At 42.9% G+C, this 21331-nt stretch overlaps 1 protein-coding gene across 1 annotated transcript; it reads right to left on the bottom strand.

Annotated features, from left to right (window-relative positions):
* Window positions 1-9466: 9466 nt before the first annotated feature.
* On the bottom strand, window positions 9467-20264 carry RPL31 (ribosomal protein L31). Its single transcript, XM_030201430.1, has 5 exons — window positions 20174-20264; window positions 19574-19680; window positions 10441-10566; window positions 10153-10265; window positions 9467-9537 (listed from the first exon to the last, which is right to left on the bottom strand). The coding sequence occupies exons 2-5, from the start codon at window positions 19678-19680 to the stop codon at window positions 9506-9508; spliced, it is 378 nt and encodes a 125-aa protein (XP_030057290.1). The 5' UTR covers window positions 20174-20264; the 3' UTR covers window positions 9467-9505.
* Window positions 20265-21331: the final 1067 nt, after the last annotated feature.

Here is a 21331-nt window from a genome sequence, read left to right as displayed (position 1 = left end):
TCTGTTGTCGTGTCATTAATTCGCAGCCGACTCATCGGCTGTTGGTAGAGCGCCGCGACCCAGCTTAAGTATTGCCCGCCAATTCCAACCTTCCATAGCAGTTCAAACAGGAAGGGCCACAGCACTCTATCAAACGCCTTCTCGGCGTCCAGTGACACAAACACTGCCGGGTGTCCCAATTGTTTAATTCTATCCAGTAGATATTGTGCTCGCCTAGTATTGTCAAAGGTCTGTCTATTTGCTATGAACCCGGCTTGGTCCTCGTGAACCAGATATGGGAGTACTTTCTGCAGCCGGGCAGCCAAGATGGTGGTCAATATTTTATAGTCAGTTCCCAGCAGGGAAATAGGCTGATATGAGCCACAACTTTGCGGATCTTTATGTGGCTTTAATAATAAAACCACCTCAGCTAGGCGCCAAGATCTTGGGAGCCCGGTATCAGCCTGTATAGTATTGAATACTCTAAGTAGAATTGGTGCCAATAACGAGTTAAAACATTTATAGAATCGGTTATTATACCCATCTGCTCCTGGAGCTTTTCCACTAGGCAGACCCTTGATTGCTGATGTCACCTCTTCTAGCTCTATGGGGGCAGATAGCATCTCATAATCATTCCCCCTGAGAGTTGGCATATCTATGTTACTCAAATAGGCCCGAATGGCCTCCTCCTCCATCCCCTCCTCTGGGCTATAGAGTCTCTGATAGTATTCCACAAAGAGTCTCTTAACCTCTGCCGGTTGATCCCAAAGCCGCCCATCCTCTGTTCTCACTCTACTAATGACATTCCTTTGCCTTAACTATCTTAATTTATATGCTAGTAATTTACTAGCTTTGTTATTGAATTCATAAAATTCCTGTTGTGTCTTCTGCATCTGCTCTTTAATAACCTTGAGGTCCAAGTCCAGCAATTGCACCCTAGCTCTATGCAATTCCTCTTGCTGACTCGGGGAGGCCTGATTCTGTTTGGCTAATGGGTCTAACCGATGTATTGTTTGTCTCAGAATTGTTTCTTTTTCCTTATGGTCTTTCTGTAGAAAGGCTTGTATGGAGATCAAGGACCCCCTAATCACTACCTTCAGGGTTTCCCATAGAATCTCTGGTGCTATGCCCGGGACATCATTAAATTGCAGGAACTCCCTGATCTCTCCTGCGAGTTTCTGAACAATTTTTGGATCGTCTAATACTCTATCAGGGAGCTGCCACCTCAACTGTCTATCTTTTACTGGGAATCCCCGGAGTGTTATAGAGAGAGGGGCGTGATCCGACCATGTTCTTGTATGTATTTCTGAAGATTCCACCTGCATAGTCACACCCGCGCTTCCCATCCACATATCTATTCTTGAATAGGAATCATGGGGAGCCGAGAAGCATGTATAGTCCCTCTCTCCCCCATGTAACACCCTCCAAATATCCACCAGGCCCCACTGATTTAAAAACTGAAGCAAGTTATCCCGATCTGATTGCGCATAGTTCGCTGTCCCACTTGAGTTGTCTAACGAGGGGTCCATCGTCAAATTAAAGTCCCCTCCCAGCAAAAGCTCCCCTTGCACATTGCGTGACAGCTGAGCGCCCAGTGTCTCAAAAAAGGCTCCTTGCGCGTGATTCGGGGCATAAATGTTAACTAAGGTGTAGGTATGACCCCCGAGACTCCCCACCACAATCACAAACCTGCCCCCCACATCTCTCTTGACCATTTGTATTTCCCATTGGTGCCCTTGTTTAAATAGTATCCCCACACCCGCTGTTTTTGCTGGTTGCCTATTAGATGCCAGGAATTGGAGTGGGTATCTAGGGTGCTGTAGCAGATGTTCATGTCGGGGTAACAGGTGTGTTTCCTGTATAAAGAGAACTTCAGCCTTCACCCTTAGTGCCTCTCGGAAAAGCCTCCTACGTTTTAGAGGAGAGTTAAGACCTCGTACATTTAATGATAAGCATGTAAACCCAATCATGGTGGGGCCTTATCTGTAATTCTATCAGCCTTCCTCCTGATCCGTTGCAACTTATCTAAACCATGTGTAGTGTTATCAGTTTCCTGAGAGATCCCCAAAACCCATCCCCCTCCCTCCTCCCTTCCCCTATCCTTCTTTAACCGATGGGAGAACTGTATCCCACCTCCAAAATTGTGAGAACGGTGACTACCCATTCGCCAGTAGATATCCAACTATCCCATATCCTTGTCTATAACTACATTCTTATCTCCCTTACTTTCCCCATACATATCAACTCGTGGGCACACACATCACATCAACCAAACCTTGAGCCTCAATGTTCATAATACAGCAGTCAAGTTATATTAAATCGTGCTGATGTCAGCTGCTTCTCAGATTGTTGTCTAGTGAGGCGTCCCTTGCCTCTCGCCACTCACGTCCAACGTTGTCTTATCGGGCGTGCATCCCCCTCCACTCTGGTCTGTTCCTCCGGGGGCCTCCGGGGTGCCTCTACTTCTGGCCATTTTTCCCGAGCTTCCTCCGCAGTAGTACCCCTGTGCCATTTTCCATCTTGGTTATATGTCAAAGCAAAAGGGTGCTGCCATCTGTAGGGTATTCCTTTATCTCGCAGGTATCTGGTATAGTTCCGCAGCTCCGCCCGTCGTTTTAATGTGGCAGGGGCAAGGTCTTGATAGATTTCAATAGGGAGGGATTCCCAATGCACCACTTCCAATTTCCGTGCCTTACGGAGGATAGCTTCCTTTGTTTTGTATTCCGTGAAGCATGCAATAATGTCCCGGGGCACGTTAGCTTTCGTGCGTGCCAGCATTCTATGCGCTCTGTCTATTTTGATCATGGAGGGCGTCACTTCTTGCCCCTCTTCAGATAGCAGCATACTCGCAATTTGCTGTATGGCCTGTTCGCAGTTCACATATTCAGCTTGCTCCGGTATGCCTCTGAAACGTAAATTAGCTCTCCTCCCTCGGTTTTCTAGGTCTTCCACCTTCTCACTCAGGGACCTGCACATGGCCTGTTGCGCTTCCAGCGTAAGTTCGACGGAGCTCAGGGCTTCCTGCTGGCTCTCCATTTGTTCATCCAGCTCCACCACGCGGTGTCCCATCTCGGAGACCTCGCCCCGGAGCTCAGCTGCTAGGGTCGCGAAATCTTCGCCGACCCCTTTAATATCCGCTCGAATCACCTCCAGCAGTGCCCAAAAGTCTCTTGCAGAAAGTTCCCCCTCCACCGCAATATCTACTGGTGATCTATCGCGTCGGGCCTTGTCGGTTTTCCCGCTTTCTTCTGCGGGCGCCATCTTGTCCGCCAGCTGCAGCGGCCGGTAAGAGAAGTCTTTTAAAGATTTGCGGGGTCCAGACGCCTCTTTGCCTGCCATCCCCGTGCTCCGCTGCTCCGCTGCTCCTCTAATGCTCACTAAGTCCGATCGTGTGTTCTGATTTCGCCACCTGTAGTTATATATTATCGATCTTCGTTACTGGCGTGTGGAGCTGTTCTCTCACACAGCCATCGCTCAGCGTGACGTCACCGCTCCCCTGCAGTTAAAATTTAATGCCAAGAAGTGTAGAATGTTGCACTTGGGGCTAATATTCCAATTAAAGTATGAGTCACTCCTTTGTTGGTAAAATTTCACTGACTTCCTGTTGAACCATAATTCCACTGGTTAATTAACTGCATATGATGCATAATAAATATGGGGAGCTGAGCTTTAGTCTCAATTGCTAACCTTTGAAAGCTAATCAAGAAATGTATTATGTCCAATAAAAAAGGTAGCATCTTATTTTCTTTTCCATGTTTTATTTTGTTTGATTTCTATTGATAACCTTACATCCAAAATACTAGTTCATAGGCTGCCTTCATCAGTGGAGCCAAAAGCATGATTATTTTGCAAAAATATGGGATGAAAGCCAGTCTTATGTAAATCTGTTTTTGAAAAACTTTCTAATCTTCTTATTAATATTTCCAGCATCATGGATTCTTCTCATTATTTGTGACCATCTCTAAGAAACAGATGAGATTTGAATGAATTCTGATAAAACCAGTAGCAAACGCTTAGGGCCTTCACTGAATCCCCTTCCCTCTGCACATGCTTTTTTTTTTTTTTAAACCGGATCAGCAGATTGGGTGGTGGCATGGCAACAGTGATGTGACTCCGCCTCCTGAGCTCCCCTCAGGGCCTTCAGTGGAATTAGTGGATTCCTAGCTGCTTTTATATTTACCTTGGAGAATTCTTGCAAAATGAGCTCTATAGAATTAAAATGAGATATAATTTGTTCTCCAGTTGGAAACTATCGTGCAGAGTGCAGACACTCTCAGTAGTCTCCTCTTTCTCCTATTCTTTTCAACATTTATATGAGTAGCTTCCATGTGGGTCTCCAGAAATTAGACCTGCATTCTCATGTGGATATTTTTAATTCTTATACCAGCAGAAAAAGATCACACTCAAAATGTTGCTTGAATTGATTATTGCATTACTGCCGTGGAAAGCTGGAGCTCTTCACTTAAACTAAAACTTAAAGTATTATGATTAGATAACTACTAGCTTTTCTGAGAAATCATTTGAATTGAATTTAGATATTATTTTGGATACCCTTACCTTTTTTATATCCGACCTAGGCAATCATGTTTTCATTTTAGGCACAGTACTTAATCAGTTCTGCTTTTCTGAGAGTCATTATAGCAGTCAAATCATACTAGCTGTCTCTCTAGATCTTGCCTCAGTTTTCGATTGAGTAGCTCATGACATTTTGCTTTTGTGATTCTGTACTATAGGTATTATTGATGTGTTACTTTGTCCTTTTTTTACAGGATTGGATGTTTGTGGTATCAAGAGATTAATGCATTATCTAAAAAGTATTCATTAGAATGTGGTGTTCCTGAAGGGTCCACCCTATCTTCTGTTTTATTCAATATACTTTTGAGTCTGTTGGGCTCTTTGATGCAGGTTTAAGTGCTTATATCTATCCAGACGATATTTTGCTGGTAGCCCAGGTACTTCCAAAGACTCTTGATTGTACTATTACAGCACTGTTTAGATTTGATGTCAACATGGATGAAAGAAAATTATTTAATTCTAAACATACCTAAAACACCTGATTATAGGGAATTTGGATTGCCCTGAACCTATTTTATTTGGGACACCTATTGCACCTGTCTATTCTTTCAAATATTTAAGGATAATTATCATCAATTGACATTATTGCAGCAAATTTCAATTATTTATAAAAAAGTTTAAAAAAAATTTTTGTACCACTTGTGCTCCTTAGAGAATATGCTTGAAAATAAAGCTATGCACTCTTTGATTCATCTCTGCTTATTTACAAATTGGATTATGGTAATGTTGGTTACACAGGTCTTTCTAGTATTTCTTAACAATTACAAACGCCACAAAATTCTACAATTAGTCTATTGGGAAATGCACATCGCATGATCATGTTAGCGATTTTTTTTTTGTTTAAGTTCATTGGTTGCCAGTAAAGTTTCAGATTATTTAAAATTCTGGCTCATTAGGACTACTATGACGAGGTTCTGAGTTATCAAATATCATTAGTGTTGCCTCTTAGATCTCTAGCCAAGTTCAGGATGGTAATACCTAATAATTTTCTTTCCTTTAGTTGCAGCAGATGAATCCAGGAACTTGTGGGTTGTATCCATCTACTAGCAGGTGAAGATAGAGAACACCAAAAGCAGACATTGACCCTCTGTGTACCAGTCCTTCTATCTTCAGTATAGCAAGAATTCCAAAGCAGAGAAGAAACAGGAACATCACTTAACTCACAATAAAAAAAACACACTTAACCGGAGTGAACAATACTCATAATAGAGTAACCAATAGCACTATCTAATGCAGATTTTGCTAAAATTGACCACAGACTGCAATAGGGAGGGATCCTGGATTCATCTGCTATGACTAAAGGAAAATTATCAGGTATGTCTTAATTTTTCCTTCCTTAGTTTCAGCAGCAGATGAATCCAGGAACTAGTGGGATGTACCCAAGCACTCCCTAAACTGGGCAGGAAGTTGCAGCTCCCCAAGAACTGCCGCTCCAAAATGCGCATCCTCCCATGCCACAACATCCAGATGATAATGTTTAGCAAATGAAAGGTGTGACGCACACGTCGCCGCCCGACAGATGTCCAGAAAACAGGAAAGGCTCTGTCCAAGAAGCCTGTGCCCACATGGAATGCTCTTTCAAAGCCTCCGGCGGAGACTTTCCAGACAAAAGGTAAGCCGAAACAATCGCTTCTTTTAACTAGTGCGCAACTGTGGCCTTACACACTGGGAAACCTCATCATGGCTCTGAAAAAAGGACTAACAAGTGATCAGAGCAGCGAAACTCATTTGACATCTGTAAGTACTGCAAAAGAACACACTGGACATCCAAAAGGCGCAGCTGCCGAAAAGACTCCGGGCAGTCCTCCTTCCGAAAAGAAGAGGCTGATTCAGATGAAATGCCGACATCACTTGAGGAAGAAATGAGGGCACCGTGCGAACCATGACTCCTGATTATGAAAACTGCAAGAAGGGATCCTGACACGACAGGGCCTGAATCTCCGTGCCGACGCCAGGGCCACCAAAAAAAAAAAAACCAAACGCCTTAAGCGTAAGATCTTTTTGTGAAGCCTAAGTGGCTCAAAGGGTGCCGACTGCAAAGCATGCAAAACAAGTTGCAAACTCTAAGTAGGGCACAGAATACGCAACGGAGGACGAAGCTTCAACACTCCACGCAAGAAGCGCACCACATCCGGATGAGCCGCAATCGACGAACCCGCCACTGCTGCCACTTGCACCCGAAGAGAATTGTAGGCTAGACCTTTCTGCAGACCCTGTTGCAAAAAAGCCAACATCTGGGAAACCGAAGCTCGCATAGGCAACCACGTATGCGCTGAACACGCTTCAAAAGTATGCCAAACCCAAGCGTAGGCTGTAGTCGTGGATCGGTTGTGAGCTCTCAGTAAAGTAGTTATCACTTCATCAGAATAACCTTGAAAGAGCCAAGCCGTAAGACCAAAGTGACAAGGATCTTCCATAGCCACAGGTCCCTGATGCAGAAGGTCTAGGAGAGGAAGACAGAAGCAGGAAAGTATCAGAAAAAACAGCACTGGTAAGCAGACGGGGAGAAAAGGGTAAGGCAGGTACCTGAACCATAAGTATGCCTCCAAAGTGAGAACCATCAGCCACACACCCCAGCTCAACTGGAACACCCAGGTGCCCCCCCTAAGCAGAGAATCCAGGAGTTGGTAAGCTCCGTCCACCATCTGCTGGAGATAGAGATATACTAAAGGTAGAAGGCCTGGTACACAGAGGGTCAATGCCTGCTTTTAGTGTTCTCTATCTCCACCTGCTGGTAGATGGATACAATGCACCAATTCCTGGATTCATCTGCTGCTGAAGCTAAGGAAATATTTTTTTTAAATGCTCTCTAGTATAAATATTTGTTTACGTTCCTGTACATTATTTGGAGTTCCTTTCTGTTTTAAACTATTTACTATCGTACACCCTTGTGATCCTAAAAGGCTAAGCTGGTGGCTCCCAAACCCGTCAGATTTTCAGGATACCTACAATGAATATTCATGAGGGATCTGCATGCACTGCCTCCACTGCATGTAAATCTATCTCATGAATATTCATTGTGGATATCCTGAAAACCTGACTGGCTGGGCTACTTCCAGGACCAGGATTGAAACCAGCAGCAGTATATAAAATTTTAATAAACTAAACTTTTGAATTGCAAGTCAATATAAGGGTACGTTGGTTTTTCTTTTTTTTTTTAGATTGAGATAGATATGTTCAAGATTTTTTTTTTTAAATGAAGAGTATTTCCAACGTGTAGTCAGTTTTAATCTTTGCACATTTGGAGCACTGCAATGCCTTGTATGCAGGGTTATCTGTTCAAATCAGCTGTTATAGAACACTGCTGCTAAATTAATTTTTAAAGCCCTTAACAATGATGATGTAACACCACTGTTGACACACCTCCATTGATTACTGTTTCAAGCTCGAGTCAAGTTGGTTTGCCTGGTGTCTAAGTCATTTGAGGGGATAAGTTCTGAATGTTTTTTAGGGCAATGAACCACATGTCACTGCACTTCCCAACTACACTGTAGAAAACCATTACTCTGTTCTTTTTGAAACAGTTTGTCTATACTACTACAATTTCAGTCATCAAATAATCATTTTTTAAAATTAGTAAAGACTTATTCAGGAAATTTTCATTTTTTGTATTAGTATATGGATGAAATAACTAGTTTAGACATTGTTATACTTCTTGTTCATCAGCTACCTTCTTGTAATCTGCATGGGAAGTGGGCAAACTCACCTATTCTTTTTGTTCTTTTCATTAGCTTCCAGTTAAAAAAAACCATTGTATTTTCAAAACACTAGTGTTGGCATTTAAACAACCCTGTTTACTAAGCCATGCTAGTGCCAACAATGGGCATTGCCGCGCATCTGAGGGGAAAATGTTTCACTGCATGCCACATTGCCAGTAAGCTGCTAATTTATACTTAATCCGCTGCGGTAAAAAGGGTCATGGCCCGTGGGGAAAACGGCCCCTTTTTACCGCAGTTTGGTAAAAGGACCCCTCAGTTTCTAAGATGCCTTTTTAAAAATGCCTTACATTATGCTTATATTCCACAATCATCTGTCAAATTCATCGTGGATAACATCAAAAACCACCAGCTGCTTTAACTAGGAAACTACAGAAAAAAAGTTTAGCTTACAGTTTATTCAAATAGTATCCAACTTCTTCCTGAATCTCATGTAATTCATTTCTAACCTCACCCCATTAGGAAGGAATTCCACATTCTAGCTGCCTGATAAAAAAAAAGTGTGTACCCTATTTATATTTCATCTGTGATACTGATGGGAAATTAAGCATAAGATGACTTTCAGAACGAAGACCCTTCGTTAAAAAAAGGACATGACACAAGAAACATAAATGGAGGAGCTAAACCATGAATGATGCCCTTGCCTCTATTGGGAGCAAAACAGTTGCATGCTCCCATTTCACAACTTGGCTGATGTATTCTGAAGCGTTTGATGGTGCCTACACCATAACAGCAATTCACATAAAGTAAGTTACAATAATCAAGTTGACTTATTGTTAAGGCCTGAACAGTTAACCTATACTGATGTAACTGTTGCAAAAACACCAAGTGAGATGCTGCTCTTTTTTTTTTTTGAAATATTTTGGCACTTATGCACAGAGATGCTATTATTCTAATTATTTAGAAATATAAATCAGCACATAACTGTTCACACATACTTTATAGAATTATCTTTACTGGTGCACTACTACCCATTCTTATACATGTTTTACAAAAGGCTCTGCTCTCAGGGAACTTTTTACAGAATACCTGGGAATTTCTTTACATCCTGACTTATGCATTCCCTTTCTAAGCTAGATGTAGTAAATGCTACTCTCAAGCGAACTGGTAGGGTCTGTTGCAATTATGAATATAACACAATAAATAATTTAATTTTGATTCTTCAGGTTAAAGTAAGTAACATTCAATACAACCAAAACAGTTTTATAACTTTATTTGAACAAATGCAGAACTCCTCAGTTTTCATCTACGTTGACAGTCTGCAGCCCTGAAAAATAAAATCAAATCAGGATATTTAGTGCCATGCTGCAATTACCCAAATCAAATTATCCTTCATTATATGTCTAATTTTGCTGCAAATCTCTCAAGCCTTTTGATATGAACTGTTGTCTAACATACTATTGTAATTCTGATGCAATGCGGGATCTTTTATACCCTTTTCACATGTATTTATCATTTTGATGTCCCACGTGGTTCAGCACTTTTAAATAGTAAGTCATACATATTTTTGAAAACAATTTTTTTTTTAAATTATGAATGCTCGTTATTTATTCATACCGTTAATTTGAACATATATAATTAAAAACCAAACCAACAGCCCCCCTACCTCTGACACAGCCTGTTGAGGTAAACGTGGCCACATCAGGTGCTTTGTTTAAATAAATTGCACTTTTCTATATTTGCTATTCTGCGCTGTTTACCTGCTGCAGTTGGTTGCAGATCACCGCCTCGCTGTACTGCATTGCTGCAGTTTACTTTCTCATTATTTGTGGTAGAAGCAGCGCACTGCTCTACCGCACAGCTTTCTGCATCGGCCCGTGTGTCTTACCATTAAGCCATAGACATGCAGAAAGCCTCTGCAGAAACAAACTGTCACGCTCACCTTTGAAAGTGGTGACTGGTACATAGGTGACCAGTGTGTATAGCTTATTAGGTGAATCTTCATCCTCATTACGCTTTCTGGAGAGACGCACGCGAACGCGGTAGGGAACATTCCTAAAACAAAACCAAAAAAATACATACACTTCAGTGCTCAGAGACTTTCTAAAGGAAGTCTCTATAAACTTTCAAATCTGATAAAATATGAAATCTAATCGTGATTTAAAAAAAAAAAATCCCCAGCAATAAGCAAGACATCTCAATTTTGGTAATTTAAGAAACCCTAACTGACCTTATTCCTTTGGCCCAAACAGCTTTGTTCAGTCTGGTGTCAATTCGCACATCTGGAGTCCCCATTTCTTTCATAGCAAATTTACGAATCTCTTTTAAAGCACGGGGTGCACGCTTCTTGAAGCCTCTAAAAAAAGGAAAAGAAATATTCAGGAAGTGGCTTGATGAGAGAAAGGAGGAAAAACACTTCAGAAGCTCAGCAACCTGCACTATCGTGAATATGGGACTTTCAGCTGAGCAGGCTTCCTCACCAGTCTTATGTAATTATATTTCTTTAATTTTCTTCAAATGTTTCTTACTTTAAAACCATGGTCTTATAACATATATTAGTTCTTAACTTGAGTAATGAAATTAGAATGCTTATCTGAAAAATGAAGATTCTTACTGGTTCGCTCAACAGAGCACCACTGTTTCACTTAGAGCTTCTTCAGGAGAGTAACCCATAACAAATACCAAAAACACGTCCTCTTTAGTGCAGCTGTCGCTTCTATAAGAACACGGTTTTAAAATAATATGAGAAAACTGAAAAAATGAAATTACAAGGAGAGTTTTTTAGATTTCAACAATTTTTATTGATGATCCATCAAAGTGATCAACACACTCAATATACAAGTTGTGAACAAAACCATCTGAATGCGAATAAGGTAATAGTCGCACCATCAAAATTTTTAACATTTTTCTCTCCCCCCCTACCCAATCCCGTAACCCACCCCTCCCTCCAGATTTATTATTATCTAAGTTTATTTATTAAAGTACATAAGCATATGAAACTAAATTCCCAAAACGGTCATATAAATCCAACCACAAAAAGTCAAGGTTCAGTATAGCTATGCATGCCCTGCACCATTTTGTAAATGTAACAATAGTCTCTCTAAAATCCCCCAAGCGCGAGGCCATGTCTCTTATAGCCTCTCGCTTCCTATGTACAAACATTCCCGTAAAGGATCATCCAAATATAACTCATGCAAGACATACAGCCTTCAAACAGCCCACATCATCAAGTGACGCAGAAACTTATCCCCCAGAACACCCCACCTATACTCACCCCTCCCTAATGCTTAAAAAAAAAAATCAACAATCTGGAAAGGAATTTAAGACAAAACTTCGAGCTCTAGAGGACAAAGACTGTATATATGGCTCCCAAGTTGCAAGGAATTGCTGGCACCTCTGAGAAGAGAACCCAACTACCCAGCGTTCCAGCAACAAAAGCTCATGTAGTTTATTACGTCAATGCCAATAGTCAGGTGCTGACTCTCCCTTCCACATGCACAAAATAACCCGTTCCCCCAACATACAGGCTTTTGCATACTAATTGTTCTGCTCCCTTACTATTTAAAGCAAAATTCTCATATTTATCCAAAAGTGCTCCCAGTGGGGAAAACAGTATCCGGGTCCTCAACAGGACTTCCAAAAATTTAAACAAGGACCCCCAAAATATCTGAACCCTGGGGCACTCCCAGAGAGAATGAAAGAGCCCACCGCTCGCCCGCATTTAGAGCAAAGAGACTCATCCACTCCTCCCATTTTAAAGATTTGCTTTGGTCAGATACGCTCTGTGTAAATTACGATATTGACATTCACGCAGATCCACATTTATAGTCAGTGTAGGGAATACAGGCTGTTAGCTTATTAGTGTTAAGGCCGGGTGCCTAAAATCTTGTACCCAGCCTTATCCTTACTTGGAGTCAACCTTGTTAGTGCCCTATACTAGCCCGAAACCAAAAGACGTTCCCCCAAGGAGGTTCTTTTTAAAGACTGGTCAGGAAGACTGCTCAGCTGAAAGTCCCATATTCATGACAGGGCAGGTCTGAGGGGTCCTTTTACAAAGCTGTGGTAAAAAAAAGGTGGCCTGTGGTAGTGTGGGTGCGTCTTTTAAGCGTATGGTGGGCCATTTTTTACCGTGGTTGGGGAAAAGGCTGTCACCCCCCCCACAGTAGAAAATTATTTCCTACCATGGGATTTGCCGCACGCAAAACTTGGAATTACTGCCGGGCGAACGCACTACCTCGGCAGTAGTGCTGATTGGGCATTCAACTACCCGTGTGTTAACTGGACCACACCTTTGTAAAAGGGCCCCTGAGCTTGTGAAGTCTTTTTCCTCCTTTTTTGAAAAAAATATATTGGTTGATATACTTGGACTTAGTGACAATAAATATAACTTGTGTTTGCTGAATACTGGATTATTTCTTAGAGCAAGTTTATTGCTTATGTGTACTGATGGGAGAAAGGAAATTCACATCAGGAGGTATGATCACTGGGAAAATGCAGTACTACTACTACTAAACATTTCTAAAGCACACATAAAAACCAAGGAAGGTTTGACATCCTGTTCAGATGACATGTAAAAACACAGACTATATGTAACAAAAGGTACATTGGTTGCTAGTGATGTAATTTATACATTTTCTATGACACAGACTCAAAAGACATTATGCCTCCCTCCCTAGTTTGTTTGATGGCGATGGTGGAGGGGCGGGAACATTTTTCAGGCAAAGCAATGGAAACTTTTCTACATTCTAGTTACATGAAGCTATCCAGTAAAGGGAGAGGAATATGTTTTAACTGTTAGTTGTGTAAAAAAAAAAAAAAAAAAAAAAGATAAGATTGGACATCCACCTCCAGTACCACAGTTCCCTCCCTTCTTTAGGGCCTATTCTTTTTGATTCACCAATCCCTGCAGTACAATCTTTTCAATATCTAGGATTAATTTTAGATTCCCACCTCACATTCTCGCAACACATTTCAACCATTCGCAAATCAGGTTCCACAAACCAAGATCAGACAGAAGTACTTTGGATTTTGAAGTGTTATATAGTCTATTCCATGATTTGTCAGTTGAAACTCTCTGCTCAGTGGGTGGCGGCTAAGAAAGAAAATAGAATATGAGGTTATTAAGAAAGGAATGGAAAACAAAAATGAGGACGTTATGCCTTTGTATCGCTCCATGGTGTGATCGCACCTCAAATATTGTATTCAATTCTGGTTGCTGCATCTCAAAAAAGATAAAATTTTTCTTCACTCAATGTGTAATTAAACTCTGGAATTTGTTGCCAGAGAATGTAGTAAAAGCAGTTAGCTTAGCGAGGTTTAAAAGTTTTGGATGGCTTCCTAAATGAAAAGTCCGTAGACCATTATTAAAATGGACTTGGGGAAAATCCACTGCTTATTTCTAGGATAAGCAGCATAAAACATATTGTACTTTTTTGGAATCTTGCCAGGTACTTGTGACCTAGATTGGCCATTGTTGGAAACAGGATGCTGGGCTGGATGGACCTTCAATCTGTTCCAGTATGGCAATGCTTATGTACTTATGACTATTGCAAAGCTCAATATGCTGGACTCAGTCCAATCTTAAATGGCTACAATCTCATCAAAACATGGCCATCTATCTTTGTGCAGAGTTAAAGACATGATCATATAACTCCACTATTTTTGCAGTTACACTGGTTACTGGTGAAATACAGGATCCAATCATGATTTTAACTTAAGACACTACATACTCGTAATCCTGGTTACCTATCATACCTTACGATACCGTATGTCCCTGCATGTTCCCCTTCTTCTTTCAATGACCACAGTCTAGTTTTCCCTAAACCCTTCCATGTGAAATGAAAATCCATAAGTAACTGGGCATTTTTCCTTATGGCGCCCATCTTTGGATTAGCTTGCCTCTGCCCCTTTGGTCTGAACTTTCAAATAAATCTTTCAGAACATTACTAAAAACTTATTAGTTTTGGCTTGGCATGCGGCGAGCCACTGGGAGTTTAGGTGAATGGCCCAGATATTTGTAGGATTTATTCAAAAATGTTATCAATTATTAAACACTGCTATTTCCATCCATTTCAGTAAGGCCAACACACAATCCCTCAACCACAAACATTATGCACAAACGTGCAAACACACACCCAGAACCTTACTGTACCATAACAGCACTAACTCCGAGGACTCAAAGAGCAAGAACATTATGCATGAAAAGGCAGCACTGTAAATATTACACTGGGCAGACCTTAATATACCACCCATATGGAAAACACAGACCGTCAACAATTTGAAACAAGGGATCATAATATCACAATTCCTCATGTACAACCACAAAACAACCTTTTAGGGTGGATAGTGTTCACAATGAGCTCCTTTTATTAATGACCAGATAAGAGATAAGAGTTTTCAATTTTGGCACAGTATAAGTCATCACAAGAACAAAATATTTATTTTTAACTTATAAAACCTCTCTCTCTGCCCCAATCCAACACTGCCTGCCCCAGTCTTGCCCCCTAACCACCATCCAACATGTCTCCCCATCTCTCTCTCTCGTCCCTTTATCATCTACTGCATCATCACCCCTCTGTTTCTCCTCCCTCACGAGTCACCATCATTTCCTATTTCACAAAAAAAAGTCTTAAGAATTGCTAAATGAAGCATCTATATATTTTCATAATCGGGTGACCAGGCAGTACCATGTGTTAATGCATTGCTAAATCTCCTCCTAGGACTCTCGTTTACAACCACCCTCTCCTGTTCAGCAAAGCAACAAGAGACCCAAATACTCTTCCCGTCCCGTCCCCCTTCCATCACTTGCTCGATCCTCTACCTCCCTCGGTTGGTGACTGACTGAAAAGAGCCGCATGCTGCAACACTCAGGCTCACAGTCACAGCCCCAGGCTCTGCTGCCGAACATACGGTGCAGGTAGTGGGGAAGGGGCTGCCTTAGGGAGATAGCAAGCAGGCAGCCGGCAAGAAAAGAAGTGAGCGGGCTCAGCAAGGGGTAGGCGCTGGCGGAAGATACAATTTTGTTAATGGCTGATCCAGGGCTGAATTCGAGGAGGAGGCAGGCGGGGAAGGTCACGGTTTGGCTGGGGAGGCGTAGCCTTCCCAAGCCTCTTATATGGGGCGCCTATGGGTACAAGCAAACTTGTCTGGTGGTTGGAGAATCCTTTTTAGCATAAAGCTAAGGCAATGTGAACCAGATGCCTGCCACCTTTAGTCCATATTGCTTGGAGCCATATTATTGCTAAGGGAATTACTAGAGGCCAAGGTTCCATATCTCTCAAAATTAACCCTAACAGAAGATGAAAAATGAATAACTAGTTAGTCATATAGAGGCAGAGAAAAAAAAAAATACGTACCTGAAAAGGTAATGCTCAGCCTTAAAGGAATAGCCAAACAAGGGAAAATGGAGAACGCAATAAAAGCAATGGGGGGCTCACTTTCAAAGCACTTAGACTTCTAAAGTTCCGTAGCTTACTAAGAAACTTTGTAAGTCTAAGTGCTTTAAAAATACACCTCAACGTTGCAACCTAAAGCTGACATCTATGAGCCTGCCCTGGACTCAGGCTAAAGGAGACAGGGGCATAATCGACCAGAAACGCCTATCTCCATGGGCGTTAATCTCCGAGAACGGGTCCGTGAAGGGGCGGAGTGAACCGTATTTTTAAAAAAAAAATAGACGCCCATGCTTTATTCGCCAAGGTGTGAGCTGGGCGTTTTTGCTTTTCACCGATAATGGAAAATGAAATCGCCCAGCTCAAAAACGAATAAATGCAAGGCATTTGTTCGTGGGAGGGGCCAGGATTCATAGTGCACTGGTCCCCCTCACATGCCAGGACACCAACCGGGCACCCTAGGGGGCACTTTTACAAAAACAAAAAAAAAGGTAAAAGAGCTCCCAGGTGCATAGCACCCTTCCCTTGGGTGTTGAGCCCCCCAAATCCCCCTCAAAACCCACTGCCCACAAGTCTACACCAGTACTATAGCCCTAAGCGGTGAAGGGGGGCACCTACATGTGGGTACAGGGGGTTTGGGGGGGGTTGGACGACTAGTAGCATTAAGCAGCACAATTGTAACAGGTAGGGGGGGGATGGGCCTGGGTCCACCTGCCTGACGTCCACTGCACCCCCTAACAACTGTTCCAGGGACCTGCATACTGCTGCTTGGGAGGAGGGTATGACATTTGAGGGTGAAAGTAAAAAGTTGTGAAACATCATTTGTTGTGGTGGGAGGGGGTTAGTGACCACTGGGGGAGTCAGGGGAGGTCATCCCCGACTCCCTCTGGGGGTCATCTGGTCATTTAGGGCACGTTTTGGGGCCTTATTCGTCAAAAAACAGGGTCCAGGAAAAGTGCCCTAAATTCTAGCTACAAACGCATCCATTATCGGCGAAGGGCGCCCATCTCTGTTCGGGTGATAACCACGCCCCAGTTCCGCCTTCACCACGCCTCCGACACTCCCCCGTCAACTTTGTCCGCATCCGCGACGGAGTGCAGTTGAAAGCGTCCAAAGTTCGGCTTTCGATTATGCCGCTTTATTTGTTTTTGTGAGAAGAACGCCCATCTCCCGATTTAGGTCGGAACTTGGGCGTTATTCTCGTTCGATTATAAGCAGGTATGGGGCTCATTTTCAAAGCACTTAGACTTATAAAGTGGAGGAGCAGCCTAGTGGTTAGTTCAGCGGATTTTGATCCTGGCAAACTGGGTTCAAGTCCCACTGCAGCTCTTTGTGACTCTGGGCAAGTCACTTAACCCTCCATTGCACCAGGTACAAATAAGTACCTGTATATTCTGGCAGCATCTCAAGTCCCATTCTCTTATTCCCAGAAACTATGTTTGAATGATGGAAAACCCATATAAGAAGGAATAAACACTGATAGAAAAACTCTTACCAGAAAGGCAGTTTAAGGGAAGTACCTTTACCTTTACCTCTGATATCCCTCCATAGAAACTGCAGCTCAGGAGGGGAGGAGAGACCTCAGCACCACTGGGTATCATCCCAGCTCCAATGAAGATACGGCCTCCAAAACTGAACACAATACTCCAGGTGGGGCCTCACCAACGACTTATACAGGTGTATCAACACCCCCTTTCTTCTGCTGGTCACACCTCTCTCTATACAGCCTAACAACCTTCTAGCTACGGTCACCTCCTTGTCACACTGTTTCGTTGCCTTCAAATCCTCAGATACTATCACCCCAAGATCCCTCTCTCCGTCCGTACCTATCAGACTCTCCCCGCCTAACACATACGTCTCCCTTGGATTTCTATTCCCTAAGCGCATCACTTTGCATTTCTTCGCATTGAATTTTAATTTCCAAACCTTAGACCATTCTTCCAGCTTCCTCAGATCCTTTTTCATGTTTTCCACTCCCTCCCGGGTGTCCACTCTGTTACAGATCTTAGTATCATCCGCAAATAGGCAAACTTTACCTTCTAACTCTTTGGCAATGTCACTCACAAATATATTGAACAGGATGTAAAAAGAATTGAAGCGGTGCAAAGAAAAGCTACGAGAATGGTATGGGATTTGCATTACAAGACGTATGAGGAGAGACTTGAACTAAACTTGTATACTCTGGAGGAAAGGAGAAACAGGGGTGATATGATACAGACGTTCAAATATTTGAAAGGTATTAATCAGCAAACGAACCTTTTCCAGAGATGGGAAGGTGGTAGAACGAGAGGACGTAAAATGAGATTGAAGGGGGGCAGACTCAAGAAAAATGTTAGGAAGTATTTTTTCACGGAGATAGTAGTGGATGCTTGGAATGCCCTCCCGCGGGAGGTGGTGGAAATGAAAATGGTAACGGAATTCAAACATGTGTGGGATAAGCATAAAGGAATCCTGTGCAGAAGGAATGGATCCTCAGGAGCTTAGTCGAGATCGGGAGGCGGGGCTGATGGTTAGGAGGCAGGGATAGTGCTGGGCAGACTTATACGGTCTGTGCCACAGCCGGTGGTGGGAGGCAGGGATAGTGCTGGGCAGACTTATATGGTCTGTGCCAGAGCCGGTGGTTGGGAGGCGGGGATAGTGCTGGGCAGACTTATACGGTCTGTGCCCTGAAGAGCACAGGTACAAATCAAAGTAGGGTATATACAAAAAGTAGCACATATGAGTTACCTTGTTGGGCAGACTGGATGGACCGTGCAGGTCTTTTTCTGCCGTCATCTACTATGTTACTATGAATCCTCTAGAATATTTAAAAGGAGCCAAAACCATAATGAGACTCCACTGCTCAACAGAGCCAGATATCACTGGATCAGAAGCTGGTTGAGAAGCACCAAAAGGAGCTCCCCGGTCCATCTACCATCCACTTGGAGTCAGAATACTGAACACTCCAGTATGCACAACACCCTTAAGGGGCAAGTCACAAGAACTACTTTTCTTCTGTCTCCATCCACTGGTGGGTAGCTATAACCTAATAGTCATGAACTGGGCTGGTATGGACACTAAGGAAGCATATTTGCTGCCCCACCACTTACATCCCCTCTTCTCCGAGTCCAATCCTTCCATTTTCTCTCACCTTCAGCCCTGGAGCAGGATGCCTATTCACACACAAGTCCTGCATCCCCAAAGCAGGACATGCCCATGCAGACCCCCAATTTTGCAGCACAGGCACAGAGAGGCAAATGCACGCATCCTGCCCTGCATTACCAAGAGCGGAAGCAACCCCTGAACTGAAGGGGTTGAGTCCATGAAAAGTGAGTCAAGGTTAAGCTGTAAATTGTGAGATCAGAAGCATTTGAGTATTTCACTTTTGGCAGACTGGAAGCTGTGGTTATTTCCTGCCCAGTCAGCAGGGAAGGAGGAGGAATTAAACTGCAACAAGAAAGCTCAGTCAGCACAGAGGGAGGAGGGAAAAGTAATTAAGATCAAGGCTGGGCTGCTCACAAGCTATTAGATAAAATTCTAAGCTATAAGAGGGAGCTGCAGGCATAATCTCATGGGGGCCAGGAAAGGCAGGCGGGATGGGGTGCAGAAAAAATTATGTTTCAACCACATTTGAAGACCCATGTCTCTACCATGACATGGTGAATTTACACTATGCTAAAGCCCTCACTGAAGAGTCAGCAAAGGCCAATCCTGACCTACTTACTTCACCTCAGAAATCAAGAGTACCACCCAACCCCTATAACATATGAAATGCTCCCCAATAACAAAAAACAAAAAATGAAATACCTCTATACGAGGAAGGCCATATCATGATATGGCATCACCGCTCCGTGCGGCAGGAACAATCAATGCATTTCACCTAAGCCCTATACTACGGTTACAAGTTCCATTGAGCGACAGAGATAAACCTGAGCACCCCAGACACTTATTTCACGTCAAAGTGTTCGGCACAATGCGGCGAGAAATACTCACACTCCATGGATTCGTTTGTGCACGTTGATGGTGTATTCCCTCGTAACCACCTCGTTGATGGCAGATCGGCCCTTCTTCTTTTCTCCGCCTTTCTTTGCCGGAGCCATCTATATGCGAAAAAGAAAATAAAGGCATGTCAGTCACTGGCGCTCCACTCCCGGCAGCACTTCCGGGATCCGCTTACCCCCTCTGCCCAATCCCTGCAGCCCTGGGCCGCACAGACAGTGCGCTACCTGCTTCCCACCGGGGGCCAGAGCTCCGGCCCCTGCAAAACAGGGCGCGTGACCAGGCCTGCGTGTGCCAAACAGCGTCTCACACCTCCACGTTCAGCACCCATCTCCCCCTAACCCAATACACGCCCCCCAAATTCAGCACCAGTCTGCAACTCCGCATACGGGCTCTGCAGAGACCAAGACAGTAATGTCCGGGCAGCCGGCTCAATATTGAGCTGCCAAACATCACTTGAAGGGAAAATACAACTTTCCCCGGGTAACAGAGATGCTGCACAAATATTCCACCCGAATCAATTTAGGAACTCTACTACCAATTAGAAGGATGATGCTCGATTAGAAAACAGAACTCGAAAAAAAAGACACTCACTTCTACAAATAAAATGTCAGAAAGGAAGTAGAAAGGTATTGTGGGAAAAACAGCCCACCCCCGTCCCGACCGGGAGTATTTGCTTCCAGGTCATTAAAATAGACTTAAAACAACGGAAATTAGGAGGTTCAAGGAAGTAGAAGAAACAAGAGACGGGATGACGTATTTAGGTTGAAGCCGCTGAGGTGAGCCTTTGTTTCCTCTTCCCCGCGCAGCCGTCATCTAGTACACTCACAACAAAGCAAAGGAAACCGAATGAGCTGCTGCATCGTCGTTGTCGTTCTTTATTGTTGGTAGCATTTTTATTTAAGCTCACAGTTAGAGTACTAATTTGTTCTACATTTTAAATCATTCTATTATTTGGCGGAGCTGGCTATAGGCACTCCCAGCAAAGGAGCCAACTTTTCAAAATTATTGGGGGTGGTAAGCCCAATGGAAATAACCCTCCCCCCCCACACATACAGGGAATTTTCTCAATATTGGGGGTGCTCATGCACCCACAGCACCCACAGAGCTGGCTTATTCGTGCAGAGATGTTTTCACTTAGTAAATGGCCACCAAAACAGACATCAATGTTATGAGAATCAGGTACTTAACAATCAGACTTACTATTTATAAATACAATTAAAAAAAACATTCATTAAGTTGAAATTGGGAGTATTTAACATTTTTTTCTTGTGCCTGCCTACATCAAAAGAAAAAGATGGCATGTGGGAACTTGCTCCTTTTTGTTTTGTGGAATGCAGTGGTATATTACTAAAAGTGCACTTGCTATTTTTCATTACTACTATTTCACAGATATTATTGAATAATGAGGTGGGGCTTCCTTCATGCAGATGTTCTGTCCAGAGGCAGTCTAAATGTGCTAACATTGTCCAGTTCAGCACACTATTAGCCATCAAGTTAATACAAAGTTAATTATGTTCAATGGGAAATAAATCTGTTGGCTCAGGCTAATTGCTATGTGAATATTCCATCACTGTTTCGTTATTGATACCAAGTATTACATATTAAGGGTATTTGCTGTAAACTTTGTTTTAGTTCGTTTATCCAGCCTTACATGCACATAGTTTTGCTTTTTAAACCCAAAGGTGAATCCTAAGGGTAGTTGAACAATTAGGTATAAACTGTGTTGCTATTGTTTGTTTCTTTTTACTT

The sequence above is a fragment of the Microcaecilia unicolor genome, chromosome 4 (assembly GCF_901765095.1).
Source record: "Microcaecilia unicolor chromosome 4, aMicUni1.1, whole genome shotgun sequence".
In the NCBI taxonomy this organism is placed as follows: Eukaryota; Metazoa; Chordata; class Amphibia; order Gymnophiona; family Siphonopidae; genus Microcaecilia; species Microcaecilia unicolor.
The sequence above is the reverse complement of the archived record's forward strand: the minus strand, read 5'-3'. Positions and strand labels throughout refer to the sequence as shown.